Raw genomic sequence first — 16,847 nt, forward strand, 5'->3', positions numbered from 1 at the left:
AACCTGTGCTGGGGAGTAGGCTCCCAGCTCTCTGACTCCACGCCCCCCTGCCCTGGACTGAGCTCTTCAGCGTTGTTCTGGCCAGCTCCAGCCTGAGGCCTGTGGGCTGGAGGCTGAACCAAGAAACCGGATCTACTCTGCGCATCCTGGGCGTCCAGGACCTCTAGGATGCTCAGAAGTCCTGGATGTTCCCGACTCCACCCTAGGAACAAGGACACCAACCGCCGGGGATGCCACCATGCCTCACACAGGACAGCAGGAGCCTGGGTTTCACACAGGCTGAGATCTGGCTGCCTCTGGCTGTGTGTACTGGTCCAAAGGAGAAAAGCAACAACTTCAAGTGGATTCACTGTCAGCGAACAGCTCAAACCACTTCAGAAAATGTTGACTTGCTTCACTTCACTGTGCTACCAACATGCATTAAAACCAACTCAGGGTGCTTTCCATAGAGGAGCAAGTAGTTATGGTCCCCCTAAATCATACTCTGAGACTGTTCCCCATTCACCTCTGCCCTCAGCAACACGGCTGTGAGGGGCAAGTGAGGTATGTCAAAGTGCCCCACGAGAGAGGAAACTGAGACACACTTCTGGGCTCCTAACTCTGCCCTTTCTGGTTGGGAGTGATGTCGGCCACACGCTTGGGGAAGGCGAGAGGGTGCCTTTGGTTGACGCATACACAGCCATACACAGCCGAGTCATCTTGCTGACATCAGAAGCCATCTCAACTCACTGAAGATCAGTTCAGAGTCAGCCCCTGGGCTCAGTAGTGTTGCGTACCAGTGGTGACTGCTTTCAGAGTCCCTGAGAGGAAGCTCTCAGAAGAAAGTGACTGCCAGGGGTGGAGGGGTTGGGCAAGCAAGTGGAAAGATACGGGCAGTTGAGGCCGTAGCCTGGGCTTCCTCTGCAGATACAAGCTGTTGCCCCATGCTCCCGATGAGAAAAGTGAGCCTCAAAAGGAATGATGGGCACAGCGATTGAACCTGAGCACGTGAACCCCACCTGCTTTGCTCGGGAAGAGCATTACGTCAGCCAGTTGTGAGATCCGACTTGTCGATTCGGCTCACAATGAACGATAAATACAGAGTGCACACATGAATGAACAACTGGGCGTACCCTTCACACAAGCACACATACACAAGCACATACAATGTGTGCACACACAGAGTGACTTCTCCTGCCATTTCTACAAATTAAAACTGGGCGTTGGTCTGGAGAGGTGGCTCAGTGGTTAAGAGCACACACTGCTGTTGCAGAGGGCATGAGTCCCGCTCCCAACACCTGAATCAAGCACCTCACTACTGCCCGACACTACAGTCCCAGAGGATCTGATGCCCTCTTTTGTCCTCTGCAGCCACTTCACTCACAGACTAACAGACACACACACACACACACACACACACACACACACACACACACTTTTTAAAGAAGAAAAAATGGAAGTAATAAAATGGGCACCTCAGGGGAGAAGGGTACCCCAAGCCTCCCTGCGGATGCCTGCATCACCTTCTGTAGTACTGTCATAGCACTGCCTGATTTTCCAGCGTCTACCCTGGGGCTAGCCTCATCCACAGTGACCTTCTATCAAGCTACTTCCTTAACATTTGGCTGCAACAGGTACAGAGTGACCATTGATCTACATTCTTCCTAGAGACAGCAGCCACAGGCAGCAGGAGCACAGCAGTCACAGACAGGAGGAGCACAGCAGTCACAGACAGGAGCACAGCAGTCACAGACAGGAGCACAGCAGTCACAGACAGGAGCACAGCAGTCACAGACAGGAGGAGCACAGCAGTCACAGACAGGAGGAGCACAGCAGCCACAGACAGGAGCACAGCAGTCACAGACAGGAGGAGCACAGCAGCCACAGACAGGAGGAGCACAGCAGTCACAGACAGGAGCACAGCAGTCACAGACAGGAGCACAGCAGTCACAGACAGCAGGAGCACAGCAGTCACAGACAGCAGGAGCACAGCAGCCACAGACAGGAGCACAGCAGTCACAGACAGGAGCACAGCAGTCACAGACAGGAGCACAGCAGTCACAGACAGGAGCACAGCAGTCACAGACAGCAGGAGCACAGCAGTCACAGACAGGAGCACAGCAGTCACAGACAGCAGGAGCACAGCAGTCACAGACAGGAGCACAGCAGTCACAGACAGGAGGAGCACAGCAGTCACAGACAGCAGGAGCACAGCAGCCACAGACAGCAGGAGCACAGCAGTCACAGACAGGAGCACAGCAGTCACAGACAGGAGCACAGCAGTCACAGACAGGAGCACAGCAGTCACAGACAGGAGCACAGCAGCCACAGACAGGAGCACAGCAGTCACAGACAGCAGGAGCACAACAGTCACAGACAGGAGCACAGCAGTCACAGACAGGAGCACAGCAGTCACAGACAGGAGGAGCACAGCAGCCACAGACAGGAGCACAGCAGTCACAGACAGGAGGAGCACAGCAGCCACAGACAGCAGGAGCACAGCAGTCACAGACAGGAGCACAGCAGTCACAGACAGGAGCACAGCAGTCACAGACAGGAGCACAGCAGTCACAGACAGGAGCACAGCAGCCACAGACAGCAGGAGCACAGCAGTCACAGACAGCAGGAGCACAACAGTCACAGACAGGAGCACAGCAGTCACAGACAGGAGCACAGCAGTCACAGACAGGAGGAGCACAGCAGCCACAGACAGGAGCACAGCAGTCACAGACAGGAGGAGCACAGCAGTCACCGACAGGAGGAGCACAGCAGCCACAGACAGGAGCACAGCAGTCACAGACAGGAGGAGCACAGCAGCCACAGACAGGAGGAGCACAGCAGTCACAGACAGGAGCACAGCAGTCACAGACAGGAGCACAGCAGTCACAGACAGGAGCACAGCAGTCACAGACAGGAGCACAGCAGTCACAGACAGGAGCACAGCAGTCACAGACAGCAGGAGCACAGCAGTCACAGACAGGAGCACAGCAGTCACAGACAGCAGGAGCACAGCAGTCACAGACAGGAGGAACACAGCAGTCACAGACAGCAGGAGCACAGCAGCCACAGACAGCAGGAGCACAGCAGTCACAGACAGGAGCACAGCAGTCACAGACAGCAGGAGCACAGCAGTCACAGACAGGAGCACAGCAGTCACAGACAGGAGCACAGCAGTCACAGACAGGAGCACAGCAGCCACAGACAGGAGCACAGCAGTCACAGACAGCAGGAGCACAACAGTCACAGACAGGAGCACAGCAGTCACAGACAGGAGCACAGCATGCTGGCAGAAGGCTCTGCTCCATCCCAGGAGAAGGCACGGCCACCATCCTGCTCAACCCAGAATCTCTAACCTTCATGGAGTTCCACACCAGCCCCACCACCCACAGACACAGGCCAACTCTCAGTGAAGTCTGTGCCATCCTACCCAGGAGGAACCTGGGGGAGAAACAAAGAGAAAGGGTAGAGAGGTCTGCCCACCTTCTGAGTCCTCGGTGTGTCCCTGGAGGGCAAATTTAAATGTGATACAGGAGCAAAGCAGTTAAAAGCTACTCTTCAAAACCGTGGTCTGCCGGAGGGAAAGCATCCTGCACCCCAGCTCTTTCCCCCTGGCTGGCTGGTAAGCCAAGCATGAAGAACAGGAGGGGGAGCCTGACTCCGTGAGGAGCGGGGAGGCAGGTGGCTGAAGAGTTCGGGAAGGGGTGGAGGCAGGGATGCCTGAACAATGTGGCCGTGCCAATCACTCCGTGGCCACCGGAAGGAAGGAAAGATCCTTCAAGTGCCTGGAACGGCAAGCTAACGGGAGCCCCCAGGAATATTTTTGTGAGTCGCATCTTAGTGAGTATTTACATATTTATTAAGGAAAACATTAGAAGTGTTTAATTCAATGACTTCTGAGTTTTCTCCGCACACCTGAGCTTTTGCCAACAGTGATGCTGACTGCTTCAGACACAAGTGGTTCCTGGTCCTCGGAGACGAGGAAGGGGGCCATGTGGGGCCTGCCTGGGGCAAGGCCTCAGGATCAAGGGAACTGTCAGGAGGCACCAAGTGAGTGCCAGAACTTTCCTTGGTATCAAACCAATGCTGCTCTGACCTTTTGGGGTTTTTAAGTGTAGTGTATAAAAAAGTATATCTTATGCCATAACTCAATGCGTGTGCATGAACACACACCACACACACACACACACACACACACACACACACACACACACACACACACACCACACACTCACCGCAGGTCCTCCTTACCATGATGAGCAGTACATGCTGGCACTTTTTGTAGTCATGCAGACAGTTCTGTGTGCTGAGTTCCGTTGTGATTCTACGTGAAGTTCAAGGAGAATCAGCAGAATTGGGGTGGGGTAGGGCTTGACTTACACGATCAGGGTCACGTAACCCTTGGTTTCAGGTTCAGATGCACTCTGTTATAGAGCTTCTGGTCAGAGAGCAGAAGGAAGATGGCCTCATGGTCCTATAGCAAGAATTAAATGAGATCCCATGTCTAAGCCATTACCACTAGGCCTGGCCCACAGTCCGCTCCTAAGGGAATGCTTACGGCAGTTACGCTGGTGGCTGTCTCTTGGCTATAGTGTCAGGGTTGAGACAGAGGGCAGGGCTGAGCCACCGGGGTTCAGATCATAGGCCCTCAGTTATTCACTCTCCAGCCTCTGGCTCTGCACCTGGGGACTAAAATCAATGCAGAGAAAGTGATTAGCAGGAAGCTTGGCACACAGGGAATGTTGAGTAAAAGACGGATGTCACCTCATGTGTGCATGGGGAAGAAGTTTCTGAGTCTGGAAGTGAAGGAGGATGCCAGGTTCCAGACTGAGGTGAGGGAGTTGGAGAGAGGCTCAGAGTTAGTCTGCAGACTTGAACAATAACTGGATGAATGGGTACATCCTGTCCCCAACCAGAATTCATCCAGGCTCTTTGAAGACATGGAATAGTGTTGTTTGAAAGGATGAGGCACAAAATCCACCAGAGAACCACCTAGATCAATAACACCATAGAAAAATCTCTCCCAGCTGAGCCTGTCACCTTCTATTGTCACCCATGGTAGCTGAACACCAGGTGTCCAGGAATATAGGATATTTGTGCCTGGATTGCGGGCGTAAGAAGAAGTATGATCCTTGGATTGCTGGAGCCAGTCCAACCTGAACCTGACCAATCAGAATTGGAGAAGGAGGGCTAGGAGGGGGAATGTCATCCAATGATATCTGGGCTGGGGAGCTGGCTTAGGCTGTAAAGTGCTTACTGCACAGAATCTATGCAAGAATCCTTGGCATGGTGTCTGCTGCGTTTGTAATCCCAGCACTGGGCACATGGAAACAGGGGGTCCCTTGGGAAGTCCCAGGCCAATGGAAACCCCATCTCAAAAACCAAATCTGAGGAATGACACATGAGGTTGTCCTCTGGCACCTACACAAAAGGGAGGGGAGAGGGAGGGGCAAGGGGGAAAAGAGGAGAGAGCGGGCATAGGGAGGGGAGGAAGAGTAGGAGGAGAGAAAGAGGAAGAGAAGGAAGAGACAGAGAAGGAAGTAGAGGAGGAGAAAGGCGGAAAGAAGGAGGAGGAAGAAAGAGGGGGCAATGGAGGGAGAGGAGAAGAAAAGGTCATGTGGTAAGAGCTAGCCTGTACCTTCATCCTGTAGCTCTTGGTTTCCTGCTTCGGTCATGTGACCTCCCTGGCATGTACTCTCTGCCTCTGTGGCCTCTGCTTCCCCATCGGTGCAGCATGCAGGGCATGGATGTCGCATGATGTTCCTAGATGCTCTGCGTGTTTTCCGTGCCTGCCTTCCTGCAGCACCTGCAGAGCCTCTGTACCCAGAGCCCACGAAAAGGAAAGCATTTCAGTGCCTTACCTCCGGGAAACTTCTGTGGTGCAGAAAATCCCCGGCAACAACTCTCTTCAAGCCTCTCTCCCCCGGAGCCACAGTTTGTGCTGCTCATGGCCTCAGTAGCTAAACCTCCCTGTGTTTCTCTCTCTCTCCAGGCACCGCCAAAGCAGCCTCTCTGAGTGTCCCTCAGCTCTTTGCGAAGTGAGTACTCTGGCCACACCCCCTTTTAGCTTTTACTACTACTTCAGATGGTGGAGGCAGGGCTGGGGGTGGAGTGCTCTGGAACCAGTTTGCCAAATTGGAGCACCAGCATGGACACAGCCAGATGGCCTGGCACAGGTAGCCTGAGCCTCAGTTTCCTATCTAGGAAAGGCGACCATTGAGTGACCGGTCCCACAAAGCACAAATGAGTTGCTTAGAATGGGCTCTCCCTCTGTTCTTTTCTCCTTTCTGGAGTTTGCTCTATTACCATTCTTTCCTTTTCCTGTTTAGACTCCTCCTCTCCTTCCCTTCCTCCTCCCCTGTCTCCGTCTCCCCTCCTTCTCTTCCTGCTCTCTCCCTCCCCACACCATTGCCCTACTTTCACCCCATCTGTCCTTTGGTCCTTTCTTCAGCTCCAACATTCCCCTGAGACTCCTAGGTCCCAAAGCCCATATGAGCCCAAGGATGAGAGAGGAGAGGACATAGCCCTGTCTCAGAAGGGCTCCCAGTCCAGTGAGGAGTCAGAGAGCCCTCAGGTTAGACCTGGGTAGATGGTGCCCCCCCCCCCAGGCTTCCAGAATGCTCCCTTTCTGAGTGCCACAGAGGAGCCCTGGTGAGGGCATTGGCCCAGGCTGCTTCTCTCTCAGGAAGATATTGTAGCAGTGGCAGCCGCTGAGCCCAGTAAAGAGCGCTTTCTCTCTCTCTCTCTCTCTCTCTCTCTCTCTCTCTGTATGTGTGTGTGGGTTATACATGGGGAATGTGTAGGGTGGTGTGTGGATTAGTGAGGTGGGGGGAGGTAAGCTTGTAAGGTCTGTGGGATGTGCAGGGTGTGGGTGTGCATGTGTATGTGCTCATGTGAGTGTGTGTATATGTGTAAATGCAGGCACATTAGTGTGGAGGTCAGAGGTCAACATTAGCTATCTCCCTCAGTCACTTTCTCATTGAGCTTAGAGCACAGAGACTGGGACAGGCAGGCTGGCCAGTGAGTTCCTATCTCTGCTCCCCCCAGGTTGGAATTACAAGGGTGTTTCTGGTGTTTGGCTTTGTCCATGGGTCCTGGGTTAGGACTCGGGTCCTTGTTACTTTGCCCCATGAATCACTTTCCAAGTCCCCACTTCTCTAGGTTTTTAACTTGAGCCCCAGTTCAATCCAAGTCTCTTCTGTGGGCTTCAATGGGACACTGGAGTGACAGTCTTGGATTCCCACCTTGAACTTTGCTATGGGAACATAGGATGTGACCCGGGAACACTACCAAATAAGGGCCTCTTCTCAGCAGAAAGTTCTACTGATCATACTACACCACAGACCCCCTGATCTCACCTCAGGCATCCACGGAGCTGAACAGTGGCTGGTGGAACACATTCCAGACCCCAGCCTGGTGTCTCCAGGTACAAGTCCCTCAAAGGAATCCTGAAATGGCAGGAATGAAACCTTCTGGGAAGCAGATCACATCTGTTTGTGATCTTGTACCCTTTGGCATTCTATTCACATCTGCCCTGAAGCTTCAGACCAGGGAAAAAACAGAGGGTTTCATATCAGCCTAAAGGATACACTAGAAGTAGACAGACCTTAGCTGATAGAAGGAGGCCAGCCCCAGCTCCGTGTTCCCAGCCGTGTTCGCTGAGACTCAAGCTAAGAGAATAAACACATAGGGTCATGTTCAACCAGCTGTGGATCTAAAAAGTCTAGCAGAGTGAAGGCATTCGGTATGGGGCCTCCGGATCCATGACTGTCCCCGAGCTCTTAGTGGGTTAATGAGTGTTCCTCTGTCTATCTCCCGACAAAAACTGAGAACCTCCCCATGTCATCAGAACCAAGGCTTCACTGGCCACTTGAAAATGACCTGGACCAGAACCTGGTTTGCAATGGGAAGGGAATTGTCAGCTGTCTGCCACCAAGGGAAGTGGATGGTGGGTGTGGTACAGACAGAGTGTAACAGTCTAGTGATGGTCATATAGAGTCCAGATGATAGTGCAGCTGCAGGCTGGAGGAGGGAGGTGGAGTCAGGAAGATCTCTGGATCTCATTGGTCAGCAAGGCCAGCCAAGCAAGAGAGCTCTGGGTTTAGGAGAGACACTCAAAACTAAGTCTCAAAAACTAAGGTGAGGAGTGACAACGGAAGATACCAGGTGTCATCTTCCTGCCGCCTTCATGCGTGTGCAGGCACATGCACACACCTGCACACAGATGTGTACGCAAAGACAGAGATAATCAGGCTGGCCATGGTAATGGACAAACATGGGGATCTCCTCAACAAAGGCTTTATGTCTCCCATGTGAAGTCTGATGTGGACCTGGTAGAACTCTCCAGAAGGCTTCCCTATGCTGGCTAACACCGGGATCCAGCATCTCTGGGTTATAGCTTTGCTACGGTGGTGACGTCGTCTCTGTTGCTGGCCAAAGAGAGGGAAAGGAGGGCCGGCCACAGTCTGCGGTTTGCAACATGCCTGCCCACATCTTGTTAGATGGAGCCCTGACCCGCAGTAGAATCTGACTGCACTGAAGATGGCAAACACATCTTCTTGGTTCCCAGGGAGAACAAGAACAGGATGAGGTGGGAATATGCTAGAATGGTACCTTTGCTCTGGAAAGCGTAAAGCCTGAGGGAAAAAAATGGTAGTGATGCCAAGATCCAGGGGAAGAGATGCTGGGCTAGACCAGGAGATTTAATCACCTCTCTTTCCCCCAGGTCTCACCCACGTGTCCCTCCGGGTCAGTCCTCTGCAGCCATGGCAGCCTATGGCCAGACACAGTACAGCACAGGCATCCAGCAGACGCCACCCTATACAGCGTACCCACCTCCGGCGCAAGCCTATGGAATCCCCCCTTACAGTGAGTACCAAGCGAGCCCTTCCTTGCCAACCCCTGGCAACCACAACACCGTGACGCCTTCACGCCTGCGTGCGGGGTGATACATGTGGCTGGATTACTTTCGGCATGGGAGTAAAGGGGAGAGAGAGCACAGCTGACGTGTGACACTGATTCTTCCGGACTGTGTCAGGGGGCCTCTGTCAGTTTCCTGAATCAGAACCCTAACCATGCCAGACTCAGGAAAATGAGACGTTAGTGACTCGTATACTAAATCACATCCGGAGATGAAGCCGGCATCAGGTACGGCTGGAGCCAGGTGCTCCGGTGGGTGCCATCCTGGGGGGTCTGACGCGATGTCTCTGGCTCGATGCACAAGCCTGACAACCTGAGTCTGATCACTGGCAGCCATTAAGGGTAGAAGGAAAATAACTCAACTCTACAAGCCGCCCTCCAACCGTCTCATGGGCACACATACATGCACTGTCTCCATGGAGCTCATGGGACATTGGATTTGTTTTTGCGTGCTTTCTTCTGAGTGGCCTTCGCTCCCACAGGGTGGTCTCCATGTGGTGACACAGACAGAACCTGTCAACTCTGGCCTTTGAAAGTCAGAGGGTGGGCTGGAGAGATGGCTTAGTGGTTAAGAGCATTGACTGCTCTTCCAGAGGTTCTGAGTTCAAATCCCAGCAACCACATGGTGGCTCACAGCCATCTGTAATGAGATCTGATGCCCTCTTCTGGTGTGTCTGAAGACAGCTACAGTGTACTTATATATAATAAATAAATCTTAAAAAAAAGTCAGAGGGTTCCTGCTCTCAGCCCTTCCCAAAGGAGCACGTGTTGGTCCTCAGTGCCAACCTGGGTCATGTGACAGTGCTTAGCACAAAGGTCAGAAATGGGATGAGGGAGCTGAGGAGGCCATCAATCACACGCTATGTATAAGGAGGGGCAGCTAGCTCTCTTGAAGTCAGGTACAATGGGGAGACACTAGGGGTGGGGTGGGGGGACCTCAGCACCTCAGAGCAGAAAAGCGTTATGTCACTGGCTTCAGGCCAGGGGCCTAGGAACTCAAATGCTATCAGAAATCTGCTCCCTTTCCTTGTGTGTGGGCTTCAATGTCTGCAAGTTCTCCCACTGCAGTGGCAGATCTGGCCCTGAGCACTTCCAAGCTGCAAGCCTCACAAACAGAGACCCGTCCCTGCCTGGAACAAGTCCCAGAGCTCCCTCTGACTAGGCGCCATGCTGTCCCTCACCCAGACTCCAGAGCAGGAGAAACGGAATGCTCTAGTTAGCATCTGTGAGCCCCGTATCCCTGCACAACCAGGGGCCAGGCCCAGCTCGTGTGGAACAACCAATCTAATGGAAAGAAGGGAAGATACTAGGAGAAGGGACAGCTGGTCGCAGAGTCCCCACTCCCATGACACTTCCATGTACACACATGTGTCTGAGACCTGAACATGGCAGTGCATGCCGGTAATCTCCAGTGGTCAGGGGCCAGGGCTAGAGTAGTAGCTCAGCTGGCACAGGGCTCGTCCAGCATGCACAGCATCCTAGGTTCTATCGCAGCACTGCATAAACCAGGCGTGGCACTTTGAAAGTAAAGGAAAAGGATTAGGAGTTCTAGATAGTTCTCGCTGTGTAGTGAGTTTGAGGAACAGCCTGGGATGCATGAGACCAGAGAGAGAGAGAGAGACAGAGAGAGACAGAGAGACAGAGAGACAGAGACAGAGAGAGACACAGAGAGAGAGACAGAGAGAGACAGAGAGAGACACAGAGAGAGACAGAGACAGAGAGAGACACAGAGAGAGACAGAGACAGAGACAGAGACAGAGACACAGAGAGAGAGAGACAGAGAGACAGAGAGAGAGACAGAGACAGAGAGATCATACACAAGCTGAGTCTAGCACTCCTGTGACTTCTGGTTTAGAGGACACTGTCTGGACTCAGTGGCTCTTCTGCGGGTGGCAGGGAAGGACTCTAACCTTGTGACTTTGTTGCTTCTGCTTCCGTCCAAGGTATCAAGACAGAAGACAGTTTGAATCACTCGCCCAGCCAGAGTGGGTTCCTGAGCTACGGACCGAGCTTCAGCACCGCGCCTGCTGGACAGAGCCCCTACACCTACCCAGTGCACAGTGAGTGTAGTGCTCAGCCCTCCCGGCCACTGTCTGGGACACCCCCGGGGTAGACGTCCATCCATCCATTCACCCACTCCGCAGACTTCCAGGGCGCTGGCTGTTTACCGCTCCATCTTAAGTGATGGCCAAAACTCGAGTTCTGCCCTGTGGGGAGAGCCCATGGACCTGTCAGAGACGGGATACGCACACCGGCAGATAACCAGGTAGTCTGCCAGAAACCGAGAACAGCGAAGCAGCAGAGTTGACAACCAGCTGAGAGGCCAGGGGAGAGGGGCAACAGACTGTGACACTGGGCAAAGGCAAGGGTGAGGTGGCGCTAGCTAGGTGCACACCCAGGAAGATGATCACAAGCAGAGGGAACGGACGATACAAATGGCCATCTGGCAAAAGATATGTCATTGTGTTTAAGGAACAGAACAGACTGAGGGAGTCCCTGAGAAGGGATCCTCAGGGAGAGTAAGGGAGTGAGGTCCATGCAGCCGTATTGACTTGCATTCTAAGTGTTATTAATAGAGAAAGTCCATTGATAAGACTCAGGGCGTCTATCCAGGGAACAATAGGCACACAGGGAAACAGACTGGTTCCAGGTCACAGGTGGTCCTGCAACCCCCACGTGACTCAGAATGGATCTGCTGGGCTCCCCAACTCACTTCTCCCTCCTTGCCCCTCCCAGGGTTCCTGCTCTGCTCGATCCCCCAGTGGTGCTTGGGGCTGATGCCCAGAGCAGGGGATTGTGGCAGTGGCTCTGGGGACCTCCCACTCTGCTGCTTTCCCTATAAGCCATCGGGGCTGGAATATGGCCCCGGGAAAAATGCAATGGTGACTGAGTGGGCTCAAGGGTGGGCGTGATCTTATTTAAAATGGCTACTGGGAAGTGTGGCCACTTCTGGGTTTCGTTTGTTTCACTAAGAACTATACAAACATCTTCGGAGTCTGTGGAGAAGGTGGGTGGTGAGCAGTCACAGGCAGGAGGATGATCCCACCCAGAGTCATGTCTCAGCACCCAGTGGTTGCCGAGTCAGGGTGCCACACAGCCATTACCACTCTCTGAAGAATTGAGGCAGTAAAGAATTGAGGCAGTAATTGCACCCACTTCACAGAAGAAGAAACTGAGGGGTCAAGGGAATGACCAGTTTGGCCAGTGTCATGACAAGAACTTTAGATCTTACCTCAAGTTGAGCAGGATCTTGTATGTCTCCTCGGGGTGGTGTCCCATCCCTCAGCCTCCACCCCAAACCTTTGACCCTTACTACATCTCCTTCCTCCTCTGCTTCTGATATTGTCCCTGACATCCTGCCAGTGGCCATTCTGAGTCCCCTTGGAGGGTGACAGCTGGTGATCCATCCCTGAAAGCCGATGAGGAAAGGAACCATTCTTGGCAGTGAAGGCTCCCTGAGTCTGTGAGCTTGAGTTTGCATGGGGTCAATCCTTAGCTTTTCAGATAGAAACTACGGTGCTGACTTAGGCTTCCATGACTGACAGGGCTGACTAGGGGACACTGTCCATCCTTATCCCAGTTGTGTACCCTCCAGAGGTGTTTCCCACATTCATTCCCTCTATTACTGAATGCTGGCTTTGAGCCTGGCAGGGGCTAAGGAGGCAACAGTGAACAAGGGAACGCTCAGGAGAGCTGGGCAGTAATCCACACAGGGAAACAGTTACAGATCATGGCCAAGACTGCGAAGGAGACACTCGGGGTGTCATGGGTGTGTGTATGTGTGTGTGTGTGTGTGTGTGTGTGTGAGAGAGAGAGAGAGAGAGAGAGAGAGAGAGAGAGAGAGAGAGAGAAACAGGCATATCTGCCCTATGACATGGGCACTGTGACCCCTCCCCTCTATTAGACAGAGAACCCCAGGGCACTCTATGGGTAACTCGAGCAAGGTCATGTGACCCGAGCAGTGCTATGTGGCCTGGCATTTCTCCAGCCTAGGTACATAGCCCACAGCATCCTGTCCCGTTTAGAAAGTGACTTTCAGCAGGAGAGAAGAGACTCCGGCTTGGACCCCACCCCACCTCAATCTCCATGAGGTCTTCACAAATCAAATGCTTTTCCTGCTTATTTCCAGACAACCATGGAAATGGTGTCTGCTATTTTCTCATGGTCCTCATGGCCGCCATGTGTGGCTGGGGCTGAACTTCCTGCTAGCTTGCTCTAAGCCAGACCCTGATGGGAGGGCCAGGCCTCTTCATTTTTAACAAACACACGGGGCTCACACCTGGGCCCATGTGCCTGCCCTGAGTGTTCCAGAGAAGGTATAAACTCTCAGATGACTCGTGTATTTCAGACAGTTATGGAACTTAATTCTGTGGAGCAAGGCAGGCGTAAGGGAAAGACTGAGATGGCTGGGCAGGGCCTGAGGATGCCAGTGAGCATCCTAGCATCATCCTGTCACGGGAAGCCAGGATTCCTTACTAAAAATCCATGATTTTGTAAAAGCACACAGGGGAGAAATAGGACCATCCCCCACTCTACAGATTGATAAACAGACACCACAAGTGTGGCAAGCACTGAGTAGGCCAATGTCTCCCCTTCATCTCCAGGTTTCTCCTCTCCTGTGTCCAGAAAGTGTACTTTCCTTGGTGGCGGCCATTCTGACTGGGTTGTAACCAAATGTACTCTTTGTTCTTTTTTTAAAGACTTATTTTATGTGTGTGAATACACTGTTGGTGTCTTCAGACACACCATAAGAGGGCATCGGGTCCCATCACAGATGATTGTGGGCCACCATGTGGTTGCTGGGATTCGAACTCAGGACCTCTGGAAGAGCAGTCAGTGCTCCTAACCGCTGAGCCATCTCTCCAGCCCCTCGTATTTGTCTTATCAGGTGTATATGTTTAAACTCATCTAGTGCTTGCCAAAATATAATTCGTTCACTATAAACTTTGCCCTCTGAGAGGGTTTAGTCCAGGGCATTGACATAGCTGTGCAATTTCCACAAATGTTTACAGCACCCCAAAAACACACCTCTGAGGGCTGTGGCTCAGTGTTAGAGCACTTGACAACCATGTATGAGGTCCTAGGTTCAATTCCTGGTAGAGGAGAAAACAAAGAAAGACACCCCTCTCTCGAGTAGAATCTTTCAGTATCCAGTGGAAGTCTCTCTTTCACATTAGTTTGGGGAGGTTAAATATTCACATTAATTTTGGAAGGTTAAAGATCTGTAGACATTTCCTTCCATCCTGGTCCCTACACCCAGTCAGTATCCAGACCTCAGACCTCTTGTAGAGTGCCTGGGAACCCACGCAGAACCCCTTATGCAGACAGAGGCACTATGAACAGTCTGTCAGATCCTGTTACCATGACAGCGGCCACAAAAAACTGCATCCTCTGGGTGACTCCTTTACACTGGAGTCTCTCTGCACTGCAGACTTGATGTGTGCTCATGTGTCACTGCATAGCCCCCTTTTTGACTCTGTGCTCCAAGTTTACTGTGCCTTCATGGTCTATGGGCTCATAGTTTTCAGTTAGTACTTCTTCAAAGACTTCTTTCTGGGCTGGGGAGATGGCTCGGTTGATAACAGTGATTGCCTCAGGCATGAGGGCCTGAGTTCAAGTTCCCCGGAACCCACATTAAAATACAGCACCGAGGAGGCAGAGACAAGTGGAATTCTGGGATTCCCTGGCCAACCAGCCTAGCCTACCTGGTGAGCTCCAATCCTCTCTCCAGCAGAAATCTTGACCCAAAAGAGGTAGATGGTGTGACTGAAGGTGCGCTTACTGAGGATACAAGAAGCCCTTCCTCAGGATACAAGTGCTCCATCCTCAGCTTGACGTAGCCTGGGCGTGGTGGCTCACACCTGTAATCCTAGCACATGGGAGACGGAGGTGGGAGGATCAGAAGTTCAAGGCCAGCTTGAGCTGTGCAGCAAGTTTGAGACCAGCATTTTTGCTCCACTGAGATGAGCCTTCCAGAGCATTCGCCCAATGCTTGTGAATGGTAGTGCTCTCTCTGGTGGGGGAATCGGGAGTCCTGCTCATGGAAAGCTCTGGAGGCTGTTTTTCCCTCGTCACCTGGGTAGTTTCCTCACACCCATGGCGTCCCCAAACTCTCAGCCCAGTCCTTACACACTGGCCTTTCACCCTATACATCCGAGTCACAATGCTTCCTGCAGGTATGGCTCCTCCCTGGTGCCCATCGTGAAGAGGGCACCGTGTATTTGCCACCTGCTTCAGGTCTAACTGGGGTCACTGCCCCAATTGCCTGATGCCCGACACCTGGTAAATGGCGTTTTTAAATTCTGCCAGCCAGAAGGATACACGCTCCCTGAGCCTCAGTCGTGCCCTCTGGGTAGTGTCATTTGTCATTTGTCTTGTCGTGAATGCTGCCAGCTTCGCAGACATGGCCTTTCTCCATGTTTTGTGGAACCTTATTCTTGCCAACCTCTGAGCCTCTTCTTGACCTTGTCACAATGCACCCTTGACGCTGTCCTATATCAATCAAAATGTTTGCACCAGTGTTTGTCTGTGGTGTGTGTGTGTGTGTGTGTGTGTGTGTGTGTGTGTGCACATGTTGGAGGGCAGGGAACCTGTACACATGTGGGCCTGTGTAGATACCAGAAGTCAGCCTTGAGTGTCTTCCTCTCTTGCTCCCTGCCTTACCTTTTGGGACAGAGTCTTTCACTGAATGTGGAACTTGCCAGTTTGGACAGTTTAGCTGGCCAGTGGGCCTCACATATCCTCCTGTCTCCACTTCCATTAGAGGCAAACTCTCAGCCTTTTTTGTTGATGCTGGGATCCAACTCAGGCCTTCATACTTGCAAGAAAGTGCTTACCTGACTGGGCCATATCCCCATCCCAGCGGCCATGTCTACATACAGGCTGCCCTTGTTTTGTTCTTGTTCCTTGACAGCTGGTTTTAAGGTTATCTTGAGAAGCTCTTGGAAAGTTAGATAGGGGTACACTAGGGTGGCTTTCCTTTCCCATTTTGTAATCTGGGTCCATATTTTCTGAGGAACCACAAGACCCTGGAACAGAAATGAAAGAAGTTAATTACAAGCCAAGTGCAGGTGAATTTAAGGCCAGGGTGCAGGTGAGGGCAGGTGTAGTGGGGACAGGTGTAGTGGGGACAGGTTCAGTGTGGACAGGTGTAGTGTGGGCAGGTGCAGTGGTGACAGTTGCAGTGGGGACAGATGCAGTGTGGGCAGGTACAGTGTGAACAGGTGCAGTGGGGACAGGTTCAATGTGAACAGGTGCAGTGCAGGCAGGTGCAGTGGGGACAGGTGCAGTGTGGGCAGATGCAATGGGGACAGGTGAAGTGTGGACAGGTGCAGTGTTGGCAAGTGCAGTCAAGACAGGTGAAGTGTGGGCAGGTACAGTAGGGACAGGTTCAGTGAGGGCAGCTGCAGTGGGGACAGGTTCACTGTAGACAGGTGCAGTATGAGCAGATGCAATGGGGACAGGTGAAGTGTGGAAAGGTGCAGTGTGGGCAGGTGCAATGGGAACAGGTACAGTGTGGGTAGGTGCAGTGGGGACAGGTGAAGTGTGGAAAGGTACAGTGGGGACAGGTTCACTGTAGGCAGGTACAGTGGGGACAGGTGCAGTGTGGGCAGATGCAATGGGGACAGGTGAAGTGTGGACAGGTGCAGTGTGGACAAGTGCAGTCGAGACAGGTGAAGTGTGGGCAGGTACAGTAGGGACAGGTTCACTGTAGGCAGGTGCAGTGTGGGCGGGTGCAGTGGAGACAGGTGCAGTATGGGCAGATGCAATGGGGGCAGGTGAAGTGTGGACAGGTGCAGTGTGGGCAGGTGCAGTGGGGACAGGTGCAGTGTGGGCAGGTGCAGTGGGGACAGGTGCAGTGTGGGCAGGTGCAGTGGGGACAGGTGCAGTGTGGGTAGGCGAGCCTGTCCTGGGAAACCTTAAAGACAGGTGGCCATAAGCCAGGGCTGGGT

At 52.8% G+C, this 16,847-nt stretch overlaps 1 protein-coding gene across 5 annotated transcripts in view; it reads left to right on the plus strand.

Moving 5' to 3' along the window:
• Window positions 1-16,847, plus strand: part of Eya2 (EYA transcriptional coactivator and phosphatase 2) — a 183,264-nt gene that overhangs the window by 79,424 nt on the left and 86,993 nt on the right. For 4 of the 5 annotated variants that reach the window (XM_063283024.1, NM_130427.2, XM_039104164.2 and 1 more), the window contains exons 3-5: window positions 5,969-6,014; window positions 8,702-8,844; window positions 10,839-10,955. In XM_063283024.1, the coding sequence (XP_063139094.1) occupies window positions 5,969-6,014; window positions 8,702-8,844; window positions 10,839-10,955 (306 nt within the window). The remainder of the gene's footprint in view (window positions 1-5,968; window positions 6,015-8,701; window positions 8,845-10,838; window positions 10,956-16,847) is intronic. The other variant, XM_039104165.2, reaches the window with a different exon arrangement.

This window comes from Rattus norvegicus, chromosome 3, assembly GCF_036323735.1.
Source record: "Rattus norvegicus strain BN/NHsdMcwi chromosome 3, GRCr8, whole genome shotgun sequence".
In the NCBI taxonomy this organism is placed as follows: Eukaryota; Metazoa; Chordata; class Mammalia; order Rodentia; family Muridae; genus Rattus; species Rattus norvegicus.